The sequence below is a fragment of the Nyctibius grandis genome, chromosome 4, assembly GCF_013368605.1.
Source record: "Nyctibius grandis isolate bNycGra1 chromosome 4, bNycGra1.pri, whole genome shotgun sequence".
Lineage (NCBI taxonomy): Eukaryota > Metazoa > Chordata > Aves > Nyctibiiformes > Nyctibiidae > Nyctibius > Nyctibius grandis.
The window spans coordinates 100,533,178-100,554,587 of record NC_090661.1 but is presented as its reverse complement, the minus strand read 5'-3'; the positions used below and the strand labels follow the sequence as shown (position 1 = coordinate 100,554,587).

The 21,410-nt window shown below is 44.1% G+C and overlaps 2 protein-coding genes across 3 annotated transcripts; both read right to left on the bottom strand.

The window, feature by feature from the left end:
* Positions 1-2,867: 2,867 nt before the first annotated feature.
* On the bottom strand, positions 2,868-16,257 carry BUB3 (BUB3 mitotic checkpoint protein). Of its 2 annotated transcripts, XM_068399178.1 has the most exons (9): positions 16,176-16,257; positions 15,732-15,896; positions 13,332-13,526; positions 12,136-12,205; positions 10,578-10,729; positions 7,468-7,626; positions 5,857-6,034; positions 5,281-5,497; positions 2,868-3,249 (listed from the first exon to the last, which is right to left on the bottom strand). In XM_068399178.1, exons 2-9 carry the CDS (start codon positions 15,738-15,740, stop codon positions 3,240-3,242), a joined length of 990 nt encoding a protein of 329 aa, XP_068255279.1. In that variant the 5' UTR covers positions 15,741-15,896; positions 16,176-16,257; the 3' UTR covers positions 2,868-3,239. The 2 variants fall into 2 exon arrangements, with proteins under 2 accessions (XP_068255279.1, XP_068255280.1); XM_068399179.1 differs by lacking the exon at positions 2,868-3,249 and having other exon boundaries at positions 5,277-5,497.
* A 1,636-nt stretch (positions 16,258-17,893) lies between these two features.
* On the bottom strand, positions 17,894-19,437 carry HMX2 (H6 family homeobox 2). Its single transcript, XM_068399881.1, has 2 exons — positions 19,161-19,437; positions 17,894-18,441 (listed from the first exon to the last, which is right to left on the bottom strand). Exons 1-2 carry the CDS (start codon positions 19,435-19,437, stop codon positions 17,894-17,896), a joined length of 825 nt encoding a protein of 274 aa, XP_068255982.1.
* Positions 19,438-21,410: the final 1,973 nt, after the last annotated feature.

Genomic DNA, 21,410 nt, shown 5'->3' with positions numbered 1-21,410 from the left:
ATGTAGTAACCACACACTGATTATCCTGAAGTACAGACTGACAGAACAAACTACACTCACCAGCACGTTTTTATAACATTCAGGGCACAGATGCCGCTTGGCTTCTAACACCACGGTGTTACAAGGCTCTCGTGAGAGACAACCTGTGATATTTTTTCCTGCAAGCAGTCAGCAGTGATTGATGACTCTATTAGAATGACGGCTATGGCTCCAGGTTTTCGGTATGGCCCTCAACACTGTGCAAAAAGCAATGACTTAAGGAGCTTTTTCAGATCTCAATTCCTCTGATCAAGAGTCAGTATATCCTATTTGTTCAGCTGCTTGTTATATTGGTCAGAAAAGGCTTGTTTCATGGTTTCTTGACCTGCATTTCTAGGAGATAATAAAAGGAAGATTAATCTTGTAAAAGAAATATCCATATTCCAGCTGCACAGACACAGCTGTAGCCCTGTTTCTCTTCTCCTCCATCATGCCCGATTGTCTATTTTCTACGGGCTCTTGTTTGTTTCAAGCATTTACATAAAACACCGACACACCACAAGTTTTCCTACCATTTTCAAGCCAAAATAGAACTACTAAATCCAATCTGTTTCCTCCTACATATCTGGGACTACCTTTGTCCAAAGCATGCAGATCTTGGTACATCAAGCATTAACAGGTTTGGTTTTTTTCCCCTGATACTTACCAATGAAAAGTTGCACAGGTGGCATCGTTTCCAGGTCATGTTATGTGTCTACTTTGTTAACCAAACTATTTGGAATTCCCCTACTTCTTTGTTTTTCCCTACGTTCTCTAGCTCTTACTTCACTTTGCTCCCCACAGTTCTACTCCTGTAACTCCCCACTCTATCCTCTCTCCATTTCACTTGTTCCTTTCTGCACATCATCACTAAACCACCTTTTCAACAGTCCCAGCCTACTTCTGCCCTCACACATCATCTATTCGGGCCCATCCTCACTTCAGGTCTCTTTTCCCCACAAGGAGGGTCACTGTTGTGCTTCTAGGTAACAACAAAATTATTTTTTTGTGGGCTCAAGCTTATATTTTGTAATATTATACTCTCAGCTGAGAAGAGATGGAGAAACAACAGATACTGCATATGTTTGCTCTGCAAATACATGTGTATTTGAACCTGCACACACATACACGTTGTAGTCTGGGACCCTGGAACACTTGACAGTGTTCTTAACACAAAGTCCACTGTCTCAACCTACAGTCTTCCCTCGAACCAGCTATTTTGCTTACTATTTATTTGCTAGTCATTCTCGCAGAAACATTTGATTCCCATGTTTAGGCCCCAGACCCTACATATTAACTCATTCCTCAAACAAACAAAAAAAAAAACCCACACCCCAACCCACACACCAAGGAGTCATCCTTTCCTAAGCTGACATCAAAAACTCAGCCTTTGCCCAACATTACAGCATCGTGTACCCTCAATGCAAAAAGGCCAATTAAAATGGGAAGAAATAGGGATGGCGCACATCTATCAGAACAGAGGCTGGATGCTACTGTAGTGAGGGCATTATTCATATTTAATTCAGGAAGATCTTTAATTTTTTCAAACCTATCAAAAACAGTTTATATTATCAAAGAATCCATATCTAGCTCATGACAAATTATAAAGTATTCCACATTCAACACACTTACTATCTCTAGCTAGTAACTGCTCAAGTTCGTTAACTTTCTCTCCATCACCACCTTTTTTGGAATGATCAGTTACTATTTCTGTTGTCAGCAAGTTTGTTTTCTTAAAGGTAATAAAGTACTCCCACTGGCTACGCAGGCACAGATAACTCGGAACAGAAAGAAGCTGGAAGTAAAATATGAATCCAATCACTACTCCAAAGTACCCACACCTTAATCATCTTTGATAAGCCTGGGTTTTGTTCTGTCCCTCCTTACTATTCACTACAAAGTGAATACTTTAGTGTTAAGTACTTCCCAAACACCTGACACAAGCTACTGTGAAGACAGCAGTCTGACAGTCTCTTCTGCCAACAGAGTTGGACGAGACAGCTTTTATTGGTGGTACTGATCAGAAAGCATCGATCTTCATTTCCATAAACCAGTCCAGAATGTGCAACATTGAATCAATATATTCTTTTAGCAGAAAAAGGATCTGCAGGTTTAGTCTCTTCATGAGATCTACATTCCTGTTTAGAATAAACAAACACACAGTGTCTACGTTGATTTTCTAATACTACTTTCCTAAGAAATTTTTAAATTGTCCCAGTTCAAGCATCTTCTCACACCCACCCCCAACTCCAAAATCCTCAAGAGGCTGATACAAAATTTGATTACGGATTAGACTTCTTACGGACTGGCAATAAGGCAAACAAGACATTCAGAGAAACAGCAAATTTTCATGGGGTTTTGTGGCCAGAATGTACTTCCACTCTGGGGAAGCTTCTCTTTTCTACCTTTTCACTTGTTACTCCATAAACTCTGGGCTACCAGGTCAGATTTGCAGACTTGGAACAGACCACTCAGCTGTAGGCTAAAAGTCTACATTTCCTTCCCTCTGCCCTCAATTCTTCCCAAGCATCATCAATTTTGGGCTTTTATGTAGTATGTGAAAAAAAACAAAGTACCATGTATTCACGTTCTTTCCTCCAGAAACAGTTAATTGTTCTCCAGTAATGATCAGGTCATTGAGATAAACAAGCCTACCTAGTATCACTTTAGGCTTTCACAGCCCTGTGAAAACATTGCCAGGAGAGCCAACGTCTTTGGGTAATGAAGAAATTCCCAGTTCATCTCACTGGAAAAAGACAAAAGGTTCAGAAATTTTCCATCGGGAAGATCTAGATCTCAAGAACTCTTGCAGCTTAAAGGTGTGGTCATAACATTTGTTTCACAAACAGTAAAGGTTGATACACAATGTATTTGTTTTCAAAAAGCCCACGGATATTTATTGAACACCTATGAGACCACTGGAAGTTTTTGTAATTAGATACTACAAAATGTGGTAAGTTTTTATAAAGGTATATGCAAAGTTGCCTACAGGACTGAACTAATTTAGCTACAGACAGCAGAGAAAGAAAACAGTTTCACTAATATTATAAGCAAGTAATGACAGATTAAGACATACTATAATACACAAACAGAAATTTCTTAGTTAAAAACAACATCAGTACAAAGATTGTTCTTCTCACTTCTATTGGTTTAGTTTAGTCTTGTTAGGAGCAGGTGGGCACCTCTTGTAGAGAAGTATCGCCAGAAGTCTAAGTACACCTCTAAGTAGACCTGAAATAAATAAACTATTTCAGCAAGCAATATTTAGAGTAACCATAAGCAGGTAAAACACTCAACATCCTACAAAAGCAGAAGTGTGTAGAAAGACTGCTTTCACTTGTATCAAGATACAATATATAATCATTTAGTGATCAAAAAGCTGATCTTGCCAAGTTTTCTTTATATAATATGGCACCATCTTGATTCATTTAAGAATGCATCATGCAGAATTGCTAAGTGATTCAAATTAATACGCAAAAGATCACTATGAAACAACTATTAGTCTTCTGTCCTAAGTAACTTATTTTTAGAATAAGCCAGAGATGACTCACACTACTGTAACATTAAAATATACACATCATTCTTAGTGCCCTAAGGTTGGCACAAGCAACTTGTAAATGTCAGAAAAGCATATAAACCTTGTTAATGTTTTCAGAAATTCATTTAAAGATAGAAACAGGTCCAAAAAGATGCCTGTCTAAATGCATTGCAATTACGTTACAATTATTTTCCGAATACACAGATATGCTCTGTCTTTTCTCAGCTCATTACTGACTCGAACAATTTGCCCTTCTGGGATCAATTGTTTGCTAATAAATAATTGTTTACAGTCACAAAATGATATTAAGGAGTATTCTTATTAGTTTTCCTTCTACAGCCTAATAAGATTCAAAACTAGCTGATTCCCAAGAGTCTAACCTTAACCTTGCTGTGTTTAACAGCCCAGGAAATGATGAACCATCTGTTTCAGAAAATAATGGAGGGCCAAGAGGAAATATTGTTTAATTGTAGATTAACCTCCTCATACGGCAGAACGAAGCATCTACAGAATTAGCAACCATAACTAGCAATGAACAAAAATAACTGAAAGCAGCTTTTACTATTACAAGACCAATAGCAGCAAGTATTCTTCCATCGTTTTTTTTAAACCCTCCCAAATGTATGTCACAAGTACAACCTAATTTTAAAATTAAATTTGAATTATCATATTTGGGTTTTTTTTTTTTTTTTACTTGAGGAAGCACCAGAAATAAATACTGAAATAGTTCTGGTTTTCTTTTCCCATAAGTATCAAAATTATTTTGAAACAAATACCTCCAAGTGAGAGATGATGTATTTATTCTTCTGAAACTTCTACCTCACATCTCCACAGCAATAAAATGGCTGCTCCGAAGCAATATACAAGTCACTTAAGGGAGGGAGGGGAAGGTCTTGAGATTTTAAACTCAAGAACTTTGATCACTTGTGTATGTCTATTTACGTACCCACTTAGATACTAAATAATGGAGACAACCAGATAAAGTGTAAGACAGTTTGAGTACTACAGGAATAAAAAGAATAGCAATGACAAACCACAGGAATTTGAAAATAAAAACAACTGCTCCTGTGCTAGCATAATGAAAAGTAGTGCAATTCTGCACTGTGACGGCAGTTTTTCTATGTAACATTCATGCCAAAGCGAGCTTTACGGAAATCTTTTACCTCCATCAATCAGTTTGCCCCATTTTGACAGCAACAATGATAGGGAAGTGTGTTATCAGAGGGCTGCAGCAAACTCCAATACACGGGAACGGAGAAAGCTTTTCCTTGATTTTACACAACCTTCCTGGAACAGTACCTAGATTCTCTTCTGACTGTGACAGCTGGGTGCATACTCAGTATGTAAAGATTTCATTAATTCTAAGTTTTAAATATCCAAACACAGTAACATTTACTCAAGTAAATTATTCTTGAATTTTTCACTTAATTCTTGAAGCAATGAGCTAGCAATAACTCCACAGCTTCATATAACAGCACCTATTCAAAAAGGATAAGAGTTTGACATTCTTCTCCTACCAAACAACTAGGCACAATTTTATCCATCAGACGTCTATCAACCTACGGATATTGAAAGCTTGGGCAAACAAGATAAAATCAAAACCAACCCTACTGTCAAGCTGCACTATCTACTGGCATCAATAATGCTATTCATGAATTTAGGAAAATTAATAAATCTTGGGATGAATGCTCAGAAAGGCTCAAATACAGGTGAAGCATACTCACTTCGGTTTTGTTTCTGCATCTGTCACTTGGCGAATATAGATACCATCTTCAGGATGTTCAATGTCATCCATCTCATACATATATGAAGAAGCTATTGCAAGGGTAGTTCCATCATTGCTGAAGGCGAGTGATGCTATGCTCGTGGGATACCGATGGAACTGACACAGCCGCTTTTTATTAAATGGATCCCAAATATTTACAAATCCATCCGAACCTCCTGAAAATTAATTTTTAAGAACTGTTTATAAGTTATAATTGGGAGAATGGTACGACTGAAAAGATACAGCAAAGAGAGGAGGGGAAAGGAACAGAGAAAACTACCTGGAATTACTTTGTCAGTAAAAACACGAGGTTATACAGAGTTGAATAATTCAGTAAAGAGCACAAGTATTTCCCAGAATCTCTGTTAAAGCAATTAACTCTCACTGTACCAAGTAATTTAAAAACTCTGCTCATTGCAAGAAATATAATTTAAATGCTTAAAAAGTACGGGCATATGAAGTAAAGGCTGACCTGTTTAAATCAAAACTGAAGGAACTGATGCAAGTGTTACAAAAAATGGAGTATCTACTCTACCTGTAGCAAACGTGTTGTGGACATTATGGAAAGAAATAGCATTAACTGGATAAATCTGCTCAATGTTATTTTCCTTCAAACGGTGACATTTGAATGCATATTTCTTCTTCTGGATTTCTGGACTTGGATCCAAATATTCCACCGCAACACGACCTTCAATAGAACTTAAAACATAACCCTACCAAAAAAATTTGGAGATATGCATTTTAGAAGTTTAAAACTGGAGAAGAGACTGCAATACAATTTATCTTATACCCCTCTAAATTCATATAAATGAAACAAAAACAGTCTTAAATTGTGTACAACCAGAAATTGTTTGTTACCACAGATCCATGGCATCATCAATAAAATCTGCTTCTATGAAAGAAGTAACGCAGAAAAAAGCTTTCTGAGAGATTCCCATCGCACCATAGTTTTAAGCTGACAGTGAGGCTTTTAATTACCTCTGCAGGTCCGAACACAAGTTGATTTGGGGAAAAAATGTTAAGAGTTAAGAACCCCTTGTATTTGCCCACCTATCCCCCACGGCCCAAATATCTCAAATATCAGAGATCTCATGGGACCATTTAGTTTCAGAACTACATTACATTAAAATTAGTTCAGAGCTTTATACTAGCAACTAAACACTCAAGTTGAAATAGTACTTTCAGTGAAACTTGAATATAAGTGGTGTCCACTTATTCAGTTAATTACAGTCCTGACTTAGAGCAACCTGAGAGGCTTTTATTATAACTTCTGAGTTAAGCCCATAATAGATCTTTTCAGAAATAGGACTGTAATGACACCTAGCTATAGCAAGGTTCTTTAAAATCCATAATACAACACAATCTGGAAGACCAGCTTGTTTTACCGTAACTAGAACTGAAAATGGACAAAGCATTCATGCCAGTTCAAGAACAAGTAACTAGGTCTCCCAATTCCTGTACTATCACTTCGTACACAGGAAAATTCCCTTCCAAATTAGTTTGTCACAAAAAGCTAATCTTCTTGCTTTACTTCAGAAAGAGAAATACTACAGATACACTATGTTAACCTACATGGAGCAGCTGTATGATCATCTAAATTGTACAATTCCCCCTAGATAATGGATCATGAGTTCTCAAGTGCATGACACAGACTCAGAGTTAAAAAAAAAAAAGAAGAAAAATATATAAACGACAGTCACATAGTTTTAATCCTGCCCCTGTTCACAGCCTGTTGAAGGACTTAAGGGCTACAATGCACAAAGGCTGCTGAGCAATCGCCAATTCTACCTTCCTGTCTTCCACTGCAACTTTGTGGGGTTTTTTTTGTTCGTTTTAATTACATGTCAGCATTGTGATGCATTAAATAGGTTATTTTTTAAATGGAGACAAAACAGAGAAAAAAAATGAAAATGTAATATGCTGGTAAGTCAGTGGCAAACATTCCTAAGCTACACTATTAAAAAGAGTTAACCTGGAACAAGGAACCTCAACACATTTTCCCCCCCACTCCCAGTGTTTGATTAGGAAACTTTGAAGACCAGAATTTTTTTTAAATGAGAGAAAGACACATAAAACTTGAAAAACAAACCACCATCTCCCTAAAGAATATTCAGCAGAAATATAATTACTGACATGGTTTCCATACCTGTTTATTCGGAAACGCTCTAATACAGCGGGTCTGGTATTTCAGACTTGATTCCCTTCGCTGCTGAACATAACCCATGTTCCGCAAATCCCACACCAGCACTCTCCGACCTGCCGTCCCCACAATTAGTCTATCTCCAGACACAGAAAGCGTGTAGACCTTTAAAAAAAAAATTACAATATTTAACACTTACTAGCCTGGATATCCATTGTTCTTTGCACAAATGAAATGTCAGCAATATGCAATAACAAAACAGGTGACATCTACCATAAAGTCTATAGCTATAGATTTCCCCTTTGCTTCAGTTTATAACTCAAATTTGGGCTAAACAGCAGTACTGTGCAGCTGCTTAGTGGTAAGACACTGATACAACATTTCAAAAGCTCACCCTTCATTCTGTACCCTAGCACACAGCTGAAAAATCAAGCCCACACAGCATCATATTACCTATAACTTAGTAAAAAAGAACCAAAAAAAAATAATATGCATATGTACTCGTGCAATTTTAAGTTTCAAGTATCTCTGTTCAGTTACCAGTCTCCAGATCTCAGTGATACCTAAATAATCACATGAGATTTCTTCCTTTTGCAGGTATTACCCATGTTTTAAATGCTACACGTGTACAGATGTATATATGTATAATTCAAAAGGGTATTCAAGTATTATTCAAGTTTTCCTCAAAAATTATTTCAAGCATTACATTTATTAGATATTTCAAGGCAGGAGGAAAACAGATACAAAGTAACAAGGGGAAAAAGGGCATGATATTGGAATTCATCTTTGCTTGGTATGAACAGCTTGCATTCCCCACTATCCACTCATGATCCTGCAGCTTAGTCCTACAATACCACGTCACACATTTTCTTCTCAGTTTTTCTCCATCTGGTAACCATGTGTTTTTCTTTTTAAACAGAATACTTCAAGTTGAGCTTCATGTTAATAAAGGGAAATAAATTGCCAAAAAATCATTAAAAAAACAGTACTTCATATACTTCAATAAAACTAAATGAAACTGAAGGAAGCAATATGCTTTGACGTCACTAAAAAAGATTATGGCTTGGAATTTCAACTCTACTCCAAAAATTGGCTCAGAGGTTCTCATTTTTGTTTATCAATTTTTTCAATAAAATATTCAGCACATAAATCGTTCTGTTTCCAACTATTACTCGGGATGCAGTTAACCTGGAAATATGTTAAGAAAAAAGGTTCTGTCATAAACTCTGTGCTATCAGATTAATTAGAAGTTGTTAATACACAAAGAAGATGGAATCCAGCTACCTATAGCTGTCCTGTCACTAAGCTGCTAACAAGAGCAAACTGTAAGAATGAGCTTTTTCAAAAGTGATCTAACGCAGCTAAATACATAGGAAACAGATATTGTATATACCTCAGATTGAGAATCAAAACTGTAAGAGATCCAGTACCCTGCCAGAAGGATTCAATGTACTTTTGGCATGTGCTTGTACAATTTCACTCAAGTGCCTAGTTTCGCTTTCTGGTTCTCTGATAAAGCCCAGTAAAGCTATTTGGTTCTGGTGAAACTGCACTGAAATATCAGACAAAACAACTTTTCATTTGCTATAAACACTTCTGGAGAAATTGTGTTTTCAAAAAGTTAATCTCTAATAAAAAAACCTAAGCAGACAGGTGTGCATGTGTGTGTATAGTATGTATATGTATCTATACAATTGGGATCTGATGATCCCAACTGCCAAATCCCACTTATGTATAAAAAGGGCAAGAAAACTGAGCAAACAGTAGCTATACACTTCAACAAGACAATTTTTCAAATCTCACTTCATTAATGATGTTAAAATTGATCCAAAAGTATTAATAAACATTTTATATAATGTGTTTGTATACACATATGGAAAAAAAGGCATAAAGAACACTAAATATCTTAAATCTTCTTTACAAACTGATGTCACACCTGTATAGTAAGTATGCTTTCTACACCACACAACCATAAATCAAATGAAACCATTGTCATGCAGTTGAGTAGATGTACACATTTATCAAAGGCAGTATTAAAAAAAATGACATAATGAACCTTGCTGAACCAATAGACAGCTTGAGTCACTGTGGCTGTCCATTATATGATATTCTGTCAGCAATTTATCACAGTTCTTTACATGCTACATACAACTATAAATCAAAACTAGAAATAATGCAATTACTTTATTCTGAACAAAGGTCTTGCCAGAAGTAGATTCAGCTATGTTGTAACAAAAGTAATAGCTATTTAGATGCAATAGGAAACATAATGATGGCTCATAATTATTACTTGGCAATACAATGTGACAGAGATAAATGAAATTTAAAAAAGGTATAGGCAAAAAAAATATTCATATGTAAAATTATCTAGCACCCCAACCTGTGTTTAGGAGTCTATGAAAAAACCCAAAAAATTATTGTTCTAGAATTCTTTCAATGACACCATTCTAAGCAGTATAAAGATTAACACACCATATAACCATTAGAAAAAGCTTAAGGCATTACATTTATCTTATTTCTCTTGGTCTCTCGTTAGCACAGAGGATTTTAGTATTAGGAGAACATCTGAATTTATTAGGCATTAGTACAACGACAGTTGTACAATATAAGCAATTCTGTTCAATCTTTTAATACAAGTGAAAAAACATTATTTCAGGCAACATAATTGGCCTCCTACTATATCTCTATGCACACTTCAAAACAATCAGGCCTTATGACTGCCAGGATCTGATATATCTAAAAGTCTTCACATTTAAGGAAATCGATAGTGCATATTACAATAAAGACAAGAATTATTAACAATTGCATCAATTTCACATGCTGGTTTTGTTAGGTTTTCCTTCCTCAAGTTTTTTTTAAATTATAAAAATTTGGTCCATCATGAGCGCTAAGAATTAAGTTATGCTGTCCTACTGATGAAAGCTCAAAGCCTTAACCTGAAATCACAATATATTCTGAATATCAGTCTTTTTAAATGCAACATTTTCACAGCTTAAAAACCATTAAATACAACTTTATTCAACTCAGTTTAAGACAGGGTCCTGTATGGTGATGTTTAACCAGCCACTGGATGTATTACTTAACACATCACCTGGCATACAGCACCCAGTACATACCTTTTCAGGTTGAGAGAAGGTTCCTGCATTACAAGGAGTTCTGGGATCCCACAGCTTAACTGTTTGATCCCAGCTTCCAGTCACCATGACATTCACTTCTGGGCAATACTCAACACACCTGATAGGAGCATCGTGGGCACCAACAAGGTTTTCTGTAAGAAAATACAATTTATTGTAACTTTATTGGCTCTACGAACAGTCAGAGTGTGTTTAACAAAGAACAAAAAAAGGACACACTACTGCAGGACGAACCCACTATGTTCTGACATTCCCACAGGTGTACTGATATGCTAGGAGTCCCTTTACGGATAGCTCAGTCTTCAGAAGCATAACTTTTGCTAAGATCAGGAATGTTAAATTTGAACTTATGTCTCCTGAGATTATGAAAGGATGTTAAGAATTTTAGGCAATCACAGAGAGAACTTCAGAGGTATAAAGAAGTGCTCAGTATCAAATGGTGTCACCACCTGTGATACAGACACTAGTACAGAAAGCGACTTAAGCTTGTATATATTAACATTATGACAAAAGAAATTAATTGACATTACGTATTAATAACTACATTAATAGAAACACTTCTAAAAAGTCACCTATAACAGAATTATTTGATCTTTTTCATAACATGACAGTGCACACAAGTTTGTTGAGCCCTCGCTATTGGCTGGTTCTGGTGACCACATTTGTCTCAGGCTGAGATTCACTTTTTCTCTAACACGCAAACAAATACACAAAAAAGTTAGATAAACTAGCTCCATATTTTGCACCAATGAGGCACTGGAACTGTTACTTCTGAGCAATGTTTTGTTAGAAAAAAAAATGTTGTACAAGGCCATGATGTTTGACAAAGCAAAAGCTTTATATACATTCCGCCATACATGTGAAAGACCATTCTAAGTATGTCTAAACCACAAACCTTTGAAAAATAACATGCTCAGTTTTCGTACAGCTTAGCTAATTCCCCCTAATTGAGACACAGTAGCCTATGGCAGAGCAGGATTATCACCAGAAATCCAATTCAAGGCATCCTACAACAAGGATCTACCAAATTTTCTGGCAAGTTGCCCATCCCTCTTCCATGATTTTAGGTGGTACTTATTAGGGCCCCCACTTATTCTGCTAGATAAAGGCACATATGATGTGAACCTTAAATCGTCAGTGTGACAAGTATATAGCTATCTTCTTTCCTTCCATTTTCACCTTAAAATAAGTAACTAAAAAAGAAATACACATGTAAAATACATCAATTCATTTTCATCACAGGAAAAGTTTAATGCCTCAGTTTGGCAGCAACAGATTCAGCCCTTCTGTTAAAGGTATTATAGCACAATCTCCAGTTACATGGTAAGAAATACTGCCTTGTTCTGTGTCTCAGTGATGAGAAAGGGCTGCATAGCATAGGAGACTGATGAGCACTAACACTGACAACTTAAATCAACAGAGGCTACTACTTAAAGCTAATATGCCCCATCTAAAAAACTTGAAACATATTCTGCTCAAGTACATAAATCTGAAGCTTAGACCAGTTGTCGAGACCACTTATGGAATTCCATCTGCTTACCTTGGTCCGTGTTTAGATCGTGCATTTTCAATTGCTGATCTAATCCTCCACTCCAGGCATGGGTAGGATCCTATAAAGCAAAAAACTTCACCTTATGACATGCATTAAGTTTCCCTGGCTGCTATACATTTAATCTCTTAGGCTCATAACACAGGACTTGCTTTCAAGAGTTTTGGGAAGACGGGAATTAAGACACGAGGGTTAAGATCCAGCCCAGATTTAAACAGGCAGATGATAGAAGCTTTGCAAAATGTTTAAGTAAAGTGCTTTGAGCTATAATTTTTTTTTTTTTAATTTCAAAGTAAAACTAGAAAGAAACAAAAGCAGTTAGAGGCTATATGAAATCATTTCTACAACAGAAAAAACATATAATGCTTATTTTTAAATGACCGCCAACCTAAGCCAATTCCACCTAATTGAAGTGTATTCCTTCTAAAACTAATTTGGAAACTAGAAACCGTTTGAGAACCTGTGTGTTGATCCACAGTATGGTATTAGCTATGTGACAAAATGTTCAGTGAAAAAAGTACAAGCAGAATTAAAAGTTTAAACTGATCCTTAAAACATTCAGAAACATATCAAGATCAAATCACTGGAGGACATGTCAGAATACAATGCAAAAAAAGAAGATGCTAATTGAAAACTTCTATTTCAGAAAAAAAGGCAAAACAAAAAAATGGCACAAAGAAACTTAAACCATTCATATTTCAAATCCAGTGCATTAAAAATACAGAAATCAGGTATCTGGTAAATGGCTCACTTGGAACAATGTCGTGTTTCCAAAACAACCCAGTATGAGAAGGTTAAAAAGAAAAGAATAATTGGCTATGGTATTTATTGTGAATAATGATTTCTGGCTATATACTACCAGTACGACTCTTAGTAAGAAACACGCACACAATCTACCACACCATCGCAGAGACAGCATAAACCAGCTCAAATTACTTTTGCCTACCACTTCTACCAGAAGTAAATTACTTGCGTGCCTGCACCCTTCACAGGAAATATCTATATTTAGGACTAGAACTATGTTCATTAAAAGAAGAATACTTGGCAGAAGTAAGTTATTTTTTAACCCAGATTTCAGGTAGGATTTCACTATCCCTTTAATTTCAGGGACTGACAATTTCTCATGTGCCTTGGGTACTTTATGTCTATAAAATAATAATTAAAAAAAACACACCTCACACACTTACATAAAAAGCACAGTCAAGGACAGCTCCTGAATGTTGATATTTGAGTCTCATGGTGTTGGCAGGAACATCATAGAGCCGGACAGTTGTGTCCCAGGATGAAACAAGCAGAAACTGAGATGTGTTTGGACTAAACTTTACTGATGAAATACCATCATCTGGAGTTTGATTTAGTTTGAATTCATTTGATCCTGTCATCTGAAGAAAAGACAGTAACACACAGACACAATTTTAGTAATATCAAGAACATAAGCCTAGCAAGTTATCAGCTAACTGATCCATCTTAAAGGGAACTTAAAGTAGACCTGAAAAGTTTACTAGCTTTTACACAGAAGTTCAGAACACCCAGATGTCTGACAAACTCTCTAAAAATTCAAGATGCTGATCACTGTCCAAGACCTCAATAAATTTCTGCCCCTATAGAGAGCTTTTAAATTTAGATTTCAAATATGACATGGAATAAACAGTACAAAAAGTTTATTTTTATTATTATTATAATCTATAAGCTTAGATATTGTTACTTACAAATGTATTTTTCCCCCACTCTATTATGTATGTGGCTGTATTTTTAAAAGTAAATATTTATAAATTACTGTGAGCATCAAAAAATAACTTTAAAAAACACATGCAGGCAGAAAGGAATCTGATTTGACAACTCCAACAAAAAGGGGTAATTTGTTCCTGATTTGGTATGACTGTCACATACTTCCAAGAATTGCAGTTGGATCATCTTTTAAATAGTTTTGGCTCTCTGCAACTTTCCAATTCTTAAGCTTCCATAAGTGCTACAAAATATTTCCAATGAAACAGCTTTAAGATTATTTTTTCCTCTTAGAGTCTAAAGAAGGTCAGATAAGAAAGGAAAGTTATGCTTTGTGGGGTACTGAAATGTAGAGCAAACATGTAAATGTGATGGGACAGGAAAAAAAAAAGATCAACAACTCAATGACAGATCAATGACTCTGCAGGTAACTGCAGCACTCACACAGGACTAGTTAGTTCTATACACAAAAATTCCAAAAAGGAAAGTAGAGGCTTTGAGTAGTAAATTTCACCTGGGAAGACAGCACAGCTCTTACAAACACTCTGAAAGATGAAACTGTTCATTATATGTACACCAACAAAACCATCAAAATTTTTTTAGGGCTTCAGAAAGCCTTAACAGCACATTTCCCTTATGCTAAAAGAGCAGAGAAGTAAATTAGCTCAGATTTTCTATAATTCCATCACTCCTAAATTTGAATGTACAAATGCAAAGGAAAGATTAGACCTCTGAGTATAAATCAAGAGAGAATGAACAGATGAACTAGGACAAGGTTCAAATTTAGTGCACAATTATTCCAGTTCAGCATTTGTCAGTAAGTGAACAATCATCAAGTTGTATAATAACGTGAGCACTACACATTCTTACACTGGAAAAACTTCCTAAGTGGGAGCTTTGGTAGGTGTTCTGTAAAATATCCTTAAAAAAAAAAACACGCACTACGTAAGCACAAAGTGCTATTTCTGCTATTTAAACATGAAATGAGAAAGAAAAAAAAAAAAGCAACTTTTAAGAATAGGAAATAAAAACTTCTTTCTTAACACCTTTTTTCAGCTCCGCTTTGGGAACTCTTGGGCAAAAGACAGATATGCTTGAGATTTTGCCATACATATTTATATACAAATACTATAGAGAATTCGGCAGCACCTTCATCACACTTTAAACAGTGAAATGTACCTCAGTGAGCATTTGAGAGGGACATACAAAGACACTAAATCTAAAAGAATTCAGAAAAACTACAAGAATTAGACTGGATGCGCTAATTGTCTACTTGTGGCAGAAAACTCAAACAGCAAAACACGAGGATTTGAGGCGCCTGGTAGGACAGCTACAAACCAGCCCAAAAGCAATCAACAAGCAGCACTCCAGGAAGCAGTTACTTAAATCAGAAACCTGCAAGGATCTCTCAAAGGTCTTTTTAATGCAGAAAATTATATAAAATATCAGAACTTAAATATACCCTACCTTTTACCTGTATTTTAAAAGAATGTATCTCTACACATTTTCACAAATGCAACTGCTTCACAACCGAGACTGACAAACAACAGTAATTGTAACGCCCACCTCAAGCAAAAAAGTCCTGACAGAATTTTCAAGCACCACAAGAGATAATAAAGACGGCGTTATGGGGGAACACGCATGCTGCTGAAACTGCGATGCTGACTTAACTACAGGGTGCACCTTTGTAACTCCAGCATTCCCAAAAACTCATTTTTACTGAAGAGATAAGAAATCAGTGCTTTTATAGCGCCTTGTATCATTTAGCTGGACGGCAAGCGCTTCTCGAGCAAAGCAAGCCGCTTTGTCGAAAGCGCCAGGACAACCACCATGTACGCTCATAAAAAAAACAATAAAAGTACCGTCTTCATATTGCTCGAGTTCCTCTCCCTGCTCCACGCAACGCCAAGGAAAAGCTTTCTTCCTGCCGCAGCAGCGGGTTACGGAAGCGCTGAGGCGGCAAAGGCACGGTCGCTCTCACAGTCCGGTCCCGGAGAAGCACGTCAGGGTGCGGGAGATGCTGCCGGCTACGGCGGGAAGGGAAGAGAGTGAGAGAAGGGCCCGAGAACCGAGATGCCCCGGGAGGGCGGGGAGGAGCGGGGGGGTGCGGCGGGAGAGGTTGCGGTGCCCGGCGCGACTGAGGGGCGGCAGCCGCCAGCCCGGGCCAGGGGAGGCCGCCCCCAGGCCGAGGCGCCCGCTCCGCCTCAGTGCTTCCCCGCGGCGCAGGCCCGGCTGCCCCGCACAGGCCTCCGCACCCCCCGCCCCGCACGGAGGGCCCAGGGCCCAGATCCCAGCCCCGGCCTCACCTCAGCGTTCCGGCCGGGCCCGCGCCTCCCGCCTGCCGACAACGGCCGCCGCCGCCCGCGCGCACGCGCACTGCCTTTCACCCGCCCCCCCGCGCCCCCATTGGCCGGTTCGAAAGGGCGGAACTGCGCGTCCCGGCGTGCCCCGCGCGCGCGCAGCTCCCGGCGTCCCGCCGCGGGGCATGCTGGGACGTGTAGTCCGCCGGGGGCGGCGAGGCGGGGGACCGGGCCGCCTCCTCTCCCCGTCGCTCTCGTTGGCATCAGCGGCTGCTAACGGAGGGCCCTGGGCGGGGGCGGCGTTGCGACCCCCGGGGGAGCCACACGGGTGTCCCCCGGTGGGGCTGCGGCAGCCTCACACCCGCCCCGGTGTGCCCGGGGCCGCGGTCGGGGTGAGCGCCGTCCGGCTCCCCCCGCGGGAGGCGGCGGCGGGCCCGGGCGGGTCCCAGCCAGGCCGTAGCGCCAGGCCCGTGCCGCGGGGGTAGGGACAGCTGCTGCTGGGCTGTGATAACGTTAACGGGCAAACCCGAAATACGAATTATTCCCCCTAAAAAAGAACACGAAGGGCGGAGGGACGGCGCGGGCACCCAGTGCCGGTGCTCACCTCGGTCTCCCCCCCCCCGCAGCAGGGCTGCGCTCACCCCGGCCTGCCGCTACCGCCGGGCAAGGACAGCACCGGGCGGCAAACCGGGGTCTGTGGCTTAAAACACCGGCAGTGGGGTGCGAGGAGAGCTGCCTCGTCCCCACGCACGGAAAATCACCTTATTTATCCCTTTTATCTCTCTCTCTTTTTTTCTTTCGTTACCCCGTGAAGGCACCCCCGTTATTGCTGCTGTACACGACCCCCGCGCCCGTACCAGCGGTGCCCGCGGAGCCGGTACCCGCCGTTTAAATACCACTTGCTGCGGGATTCACATTTTTTTGTGTCAACGATTGACTCCGTCCTCCGTGGGCAGACAGACGTGGGTACCCCGGGGCGGGGGGAGAGGGGCCGTTGAGCGCCGGGCTCCATCACCGGGAGCTACGAACCCGCTGCCGGTCACGGCGGCTTTTAGAAAAATATTCCGCAAACCAGAAAAAAACGGTCCCCGTTTCCGAAACCGCTTCTGAGCCTTTGAGAAAGGCCCTTCATCTGCCAGCCCAGGGCAGGGGACCGAGCCCCCGGGGGGGCCACGGGCAGGGGTACGGGCAGGCCCGCCCGGCATTCCCTGCAGGAAACGAGATAACGAGCAGGAGGAAGAAAAAAATCAACCCTCGGCGTTACACGTCGTTTTCGCGCTCCCGTGCATCGGTCCCAGGCGCCGCGGACCCTTCCCGCAGCTGCGGCTCACCGCTGTGCCGGGCCCCGGGGCACCCCCTCGGCCCCGGAGCACCCCTCCGGGCAGGGCTGCCCGACGGGAACATGCGATAGAGCTGCCAAATTTACAAACGAGGCTTAAAACGTTTTATTTTTTTTCTTTCTTTAAAAATATTTACAGATCTGAAATAACTTTTTTTTTTAATTATTTTTTTGTATTTTTCAAGTGACAGGATAACGGGAGGGGAAGGGGGGCTGTGCCCCCGGCGCCCCGGGCTCTCAGTTTGCCCGTCCCTCCCATCAGTTTCGTTCCTCTGTCCCCGCCGCGGAGGCGGACCGAGACCCCTCACGGATCCCCCGCGGCGGCCCCAGCCCCGGCCCCGGCCACGGCCCCGACGGGGCGGCACGGGGAGGGGAGTGTGGCGGCTCAGTAGTCGATCTTGTTGTAGAGGTTGTAGAGCGGTAAGGCCGAGAGGTTGCTGCCGGGGTAGTAGAGAGGGGCGGGGAAGGCGATGGAGCGGGGCACCGGCACTCGGAGGAGGGAATTGTCTCTGAACACCAGCGGCATCCCCACCAGAGTCTGCGCCGAGGCGTGGGCCATGTTGGCCGCCTCCAACTCGGCCGAGAGTTGCCGTTTCCACTTGTTCCTGCGGTTCTGGAACCAGGTCTTCACCTGGGTCTCGGTGAGCTGCAGGCTGGAGGCCAGGCAGGCCCGCTCCGAGCTGCTCAGGTAGCGCTTCATGTCGAAGGTGGACTCCAGCTGATAGACCTGGCTGCGGCTGAACACCGTGCGAGTCTTCTTCTTGGCGGCGCCGGCCTGCCGGTCCCCGCCGTCGCGCTGCCGGTCCCCGCAGGAGGGTGAGGCGGGTCCCAGCGACTTCTCCTTCTCCTCCTTACAGTCCTGCTGGGGGGGCGAGAGGAAGGACCCCCGCTCCCCGCTGCCCGCCGCCGCCGCTCCGCTCCCCTTGGCACTGCCTGCAACAGAGCGACAGCGCGGGGGTCGCACGGTGGCCAGTACCGGCACCCCCGACGGCCGAGCCACCCGAACCCCCGGTACCCAAGCCCCCTGCCACCCCGGCTGGGGGAAGCACCGAGGCCAGCCCCCGGCAGGCACCCGCCGCCTCCGCTTCCGATGGAAGACACCACCGACGCCGGGGGAAGCCATCCCCTTCTGGGCTATCCCTGTCCTTCCGTCACATGGATGGACGGACAGACGGACAGGTGGCTGTGCACACCTCAGTGAAGGCAGCTGGGTACCAGGCTAGAGGTGCTTTCCTACCCGATACGAGCCGGCAGATTTTACTTCATAGCATTGCATTTCACAGACAGTTTAGTCACAATTAATGCTAAAAAAATAAACATCTTTCTTCCCCTTGCCCCAGCGCCGTAAATAAGCAGAATCTAAGAAGGCGAGTGTTATCCATCGCATCGCGCCCCTTCGGGGGAATCAACCCCGGCTGGAGTGGGAAGGAAAAAAAAAAAAGCCACCCTATTTTTGACGGAGTTCCTTCCTACCCCCTTCAGCCACGGACGGGGCAAGTACGCTCAGCCCCGAAAGCAGGAAAGGTGCGGACATGCTCCCCTCCCCGCCCCCGGCGGGGGCCGGGCCGGGGCCGAGCCGTCTGCAGCTCTTCCCAGTGGGCCCTGTCCGCCCCGTCCCGTCCCATCCCATCCCGTCCCGTCCCGGTACTCACCGAGACAGGTGAAGCTGAGGGGCTGGTGCTTGTGGCACGCCTCGGCGGGGCCCTGAGCCTCGGGGCAGAAGCAGCCGCGGTGCTTCCAGCTCTCCTCCGGCTCCTCGTCCTCCGAGGAGAGGGAGAGGGTCCTGCCGCGGGCGGGCCAGGCTGCCGCCCTGCCGCCGGCCTCCCGGGGGGGCTCGGCGCTGCCGCTGCCCAGGATGGACTGGATGGTGAAACTGGAGATGGGAGCAGCCGCCGGACAGCACTTGCTCGGGTCTTCTTTGCTGCTCATCCTGGGTTCATAAGAAAGCAGAGGAGGGAAACTCTCGCTTTAGAGGCGCTGGGGGGGCCGGGGTGTGCGGGAGGGGGGGGCCGGGAGCCTGCGGGGAGCCGGCGGGGGGTTCGTTTTGGGGGGTGTTTTCGGCGTGCCGCTGCCGGCGCTCCCCGCGCCTGCCCAGGCGGACTGCATGCTCCTTCCCCCGCGTCCCTATTGATCTGCGGGCGGCGGGCGGCGGGGCTTCATTTGCATGGAGGTGGCCTCCGCCGCGCCAATCACGGCAGCAGCGGCCACGGAAAGTTTGGAAACCCGCGGGGTCCGGGGGGGCAGAGGGGGACCCGCCGCGGCCGGCGGGCAGCGGGGCCGGGGGGGACCCCCGCGGGGTCCTCACCGCGGTCCCCGGGGCTACTGTGACCCCGCGCCCTCGGGGCAGGGATGCGGAGCGCCCGCCATGCCTCCTCGCCCTCCACCTCGAGTGGGTGAGCGGGACGTGGGCTGAATGTCTTATGCCGTCCAGGGGGTGGGCGTTGGGATAAACATCTTGTGCATATCCGGCGGTCTTGACCGTTCTTGCTCATTAGAGAGGAGGGGAGAAAAAAACTGTTAGGGCGTGCGGGCTGCTCGGCAGCCCTGGGAAAGCCTCCTTCGGGACACCGGGTTTTGGGCTGCGCCGCAGCCGGTAACAAATGTCTCCCGGAATGCCTCCTGCGTGTCCTTGCCGGGGTCTGCAAGCCGGGGGGAGCAGGGAGGGAGGGGACCGTCCTCCTGCATTTCCAAATAAACTTTGTCAGGAGTCAGGGGCTCTTCCCCTCGGGGAGAACAAATCACAGCGATCGCAGCTCTTCCTTCCCCCGCCACTCCTTCCCTTGGAAGGGAAAGTCTGCGGACAGCAGCCGCTCTGTCACATCAGCCCCCAAGGGAACCGGGGCCGAGGAGCCGAGGGCAGGGACCCCACCGGGGTCCCCCACCTTCCCGGGAGCGCATGGAGCCGCTGCTGGGCCCGAGGGACAGCCCAGCCCCACATTTGCCGGGGCCTGGGTCCCCTTCCCCCGGGCCTGCCCCGGAGATGAGAGGCCAAGCCCCGACGGCTGCCTGGGGCGGTGGGCTGGGGCCTCTCCCCCTCGGCGTGGGCCCGGCTCCCACTCCCCCTGCCCCCGGGCAGAGCGTCCCGCCCGCTCCTCCGTTTCCCCGCTGCCGCCGCTCCGTAAGGGGTGTCCCCCCTCCCTTGTCCTCCTCCCCTCTGGGGCCACCCGTGTCCGTGGGCGGGGGCAACCCCTAGCCGGCAGCCGGCCCAGCCAGCCGCGCCTGGAAATATCGTTGATGAATAAAGATGGGGCGAGTTTAGCGGCTGGTTGGGCCAGTGCCCCCCACCCCGCGGGCCAGGGGACAACAGCTCCGAGAAAACAACACCGGGGGGGCTGCTGCAGCCCCCCCGTACGGCTGGGGAGGCATCCCGCGGAGAGGAGCGAGTGGCGAGCGCTGCTCCAGCTCGGAAATCCCGGTGGTTTTGATCGCATTCGTGTCCGGGTGCGATACCCTTGGCCTTGGCAGGGATCCCGGCACCGGGTTTTTAACCCCGGCTTGCCCGAGCGGCGTGGGGCGGGGGTCCCCGCCGGCAGAGACAGCCCCGCTCCGCCTGTGGATTCCTCCCCCACCACCAGTGAGGTCGTTCTCCCTCTCCAAAATATACCCCCCTCCCCCCAAAAAAGTCAAATCGGGGAAAGCAAAGAATGAGATGGAAATATACAAATCAATAGAGACAAATGTCAAGACGTTTTAAAATGACATTTTCATTAACTCCGAGTCACCATATTATGTCTGGTATATTGAATAAAGTACTTATAATATAATTAGGTATAGCGAGATGACGACTGTTACCCAGACCAGCGGCATAATCTTTAACTACTTAACTACTTGATAGACTCATTAATGGACTAATTGATTAGGAAAAGCGTTCCAGCTCCTCCTCTCCCTCTGAGGGGCAGGTG

Excerpts from the sequence above, each read along its gene's own strand:
- BUB3 (XM_068399178.1), bottom strand. Across the intron at positions 12,206-13,331 it reads TCCTTGACTGTGCTTTTTAT|GATCCTACCCATGCCTGGAG; the intron begins GTAAGTGTGTGA and ends TTTGCTTTATAG. Across the intron at positions 6,035-7,467 it reads GAGCGTTTCCGAATAAACAG|GGTTATGTTTTAAGTTCTAT; the intron begins GTATGGAAACCA and ends TTTTTTTGGTAG.
- HMX2 (XM_068399881.1), bottom strand. The coding sequence starts at position 19,437 with ATGAGCAGCAAAGAAGACCCGAGCAAGTGCTGTCCGGCGGCTGCTCCC. Across the intron at positions 18,442-19,160 it reads CCTCAGCTTCACCTGTCTCG|GCAGTGCCAAGGGGAGCGGA; the intron begins GTGAGTACCGGG and ends GCTCTGTTGCAG.